At 34.5% G+C, this 2,545-nt stretch overlaps 1 protein-coding gene across 1 annotated transcript; it reads right to left on the bottom strand.

Annotated features, from left to right (window-relative positions):
- Nucleotides 1-779: 779 nt before the first annotated feature.
- On the bottom strand, nucleotides 780-2,109 carry LOC130950653 (bZIP transcription factor 53-like). Its single transcript, XM_057879209.1, has one exon. It carries the CDS (start codon nucleotides 1,513-1,515, stop codon nucleotides 1,078-1,080), a length of 438 nt encoding a protein of 145 aa, XP_057735192.1. The 5' UTR covers nucleotides 1,516-2,109; the 3' UTR covers nucleotides 780-1,077.
- Nucleotides 2,110-2,545: the final 436 nt, after the last annotated feature.

The raw sequence follows: 2,545 nt of genomic DNA, 5'->3' as shown, positions 1-2,545 counted from the left end.
ATCTAAGTTAAATAACGTCTTTGTGGTGTTTCTCTCTCCTTTTGTGGTGTATTGATCTCCTTTATGGATGTGTTGGTGATGTTTTCGCAAGTTCAAAATGAAGATACAACGAAAGCTTTTCATCTATATAAATATTTACAATTTTAAACGAGAGCCTTTTATCTATGTAAATATTTATAATTTCAGATAGTATTTAGACCAATTTTAAAAAAAAAGAGAATATAAATTTTTATAGTGCAATCCTTTCCGTGTAAATTTAGAAATAAAAGAGATTGTAACGAATCTTTATTTCTCTCGTATAAAATTCTTTGTAGTCGAACTTTTGCCTCATCTCAAACAATAATTCAATATAAAACTTATCCATATCTAATGTTTCTTCTACAATATATAAGTTTCGTTTAAATAAAAGTTTTCTTCTGTTAAAAAACAAAAAAACATACAATTATTGTTATCAAAACAAATTGCTCCCCTAGTAAGAATATTTCTGAAACATTGAGACTATGTTTGTTTGAAAGAAAAATAAAAAAATTATTTTTTATTATTTGATTAAGAAAATAAAAAAATTTAATTTTTTAATATTTTATAATATAAAGATAAAATCATCTTTTTATAATTTCTTTTCTTTTTATAATTTCTTTTTTTCCAATCACTTTCAATTTCTTTACTTGGTTTCTTTGCTTCGAACCAAGCATAGCCTAAGGGTTATCCCAAAAGAAGAACTAACTAGAGTTTACTCACATAGAAGAAAAACTTATGAAGAATAACGAAAAAAGAAAGCGTAAGAAGAGAACATCATTTCCAATTAACAATGATAATACAGATACAAAACAAGACAATGCCATTTAATGAAACAGAACATCGCATATAACTGAACCCAGAGAACATCACAAGCAGATACATATAATTCACAGACATGACATTGGCACTCATCATCATTCCGCACACTTTCACAACCCCAAACTGAAGCCCCCTTTTTATTTTAAAACTACCACCCAATGGCGACACAAGAATCCCAAACTAAATTACTAAACTACCCACACATCCGAGCAGGAGCTTCTCTGCCAAACACCAACATAATCAATGCAGGAACATGTCTGCCGAAGCCATGATTGGCTGAAATGGGTAAGGAATCTGCCAAGGCTTCATGAGAGGATCCGGAATCTCCGGTAAATCAACGGAGAGCTCACCGCCGCTTACGACTTCAGCAATTTCGAGGATGGAATTGAGGAACTTAAGCCTGTCCCCAAGCTCCGTGATCTGAGCCCTGATGACGCCGTTTGAGGATTCAATCTCTGCATAAGATTCCTCCTTCATCTTAATGGCCTCAATCAACTGCTTGTTCGAGGCCTCAAGCCGCTTCACCTCCTCCGTCAGATCCTCCAGCTGCTTTTGCTTCCTCATCCGCGACCGCCGCGCCGATTCGCGGTTCGACAGCATCCTCTTCCTCTTCCTCTCGTCCATCACGGGCTCTCCGCCCTCCGATCCTGAGTTCGAATTGCGGTAAACTGAAGCCATTTCAACTCCTTCTCTTACGTCGTCTTCTTTCTGGTTCTTATCGATGAAATTAGCGTTTTGTCAAAAGGGAATTAGGGTTTCTGTTCTTTGTTTTTCAGACTAAGAAAAATCGGGATCAGCTAGCTAAAACTAAATAACAGAGAGAGATTATCAACGTGCTGAGGGTGAGTTCATGAGAAAACGTAGAACCAGTAGAGGAAGACGACAGAGAAGGAGTGAAGGAGACGAATCCGACGCATGGGGTTAGAGAGGGTCATAGAAACTCCATAAACATTGAAATTTTGTGCAAAATCCCTATGCTCTGAACCCTAGAAATTGTACAGAATCAGATTAACAAGGGAGAAGATGTGAAAACCCTAGATTGGAGGGCAGATCTGAGATTGAGAGAGACGATCTTTCAAGGGAGAATCGCAGTTAAAGAAGGGAATTGAATGAAAGGGAAGATCGAGAAAAAAAGCTGAGAAAATTAACGACGGAAAATTCGAGAACGGGGTGGTTTTCAGAGATTAGGGTTGTTGAGATGGAGAATCCAAAGAAGGTTACGAAGGTTGGAAAAGTTAGGCTTTATAGAAGAAAAAGAAGGAAAGAGGGAGATGGAAAACGTGGGGAAGGTGCAGTGGTTTGTGGAATGATATTTTTCAAGCAACGTAATACCGCGTCATAGCTGCGTACACAATGACGACAGCTGTTCACCACAAACAACCAGCTGGTTTTATTGAAGGTTTTCCCCTCTTAAATTTTTAACTTTTAAGGTTTTTATTTTTTAAGAACTTGTTAAGTTTTTTATAATATTCTTTTATTAAAATACTTTATTAAAAATAAATATTTGATATTTAAACTAATTATTTATTTATAATATTAAGAGTATATTAATTTAAATATTTTTTATTTAATTATAGAAATGAAATTTGTTATATTATTTATGTTCATTTACTTACTAACAATTTTGTCTATTGATATAATTTTCAGCGTTATTAAGATTTTTATTTATTTACTTTTCATTAATAAATGTGCTTTTGTGTTGGAAAAT

The sequence above is a fragment of the Arachis stenosperma genome, chromosome 9 (genome assembly GCF_014773155.1).
Source record: "Arachis stenosperma cultivar V10309 chromosome 9, arast.V10309.gnm1.PFL2, whole genome shotgun sequence".
Lineage (NCBI taxonomy): Eukaryota > Viridiplantae > Streptophyta > Magnoliopsida > Fabales > Fabaceae > Arachis > Arachis stenosperma.
Note: the sequence above shows the minus strand (reverse complement) of the source record. Positions and strands in the feature narration are given on the sequence as shown.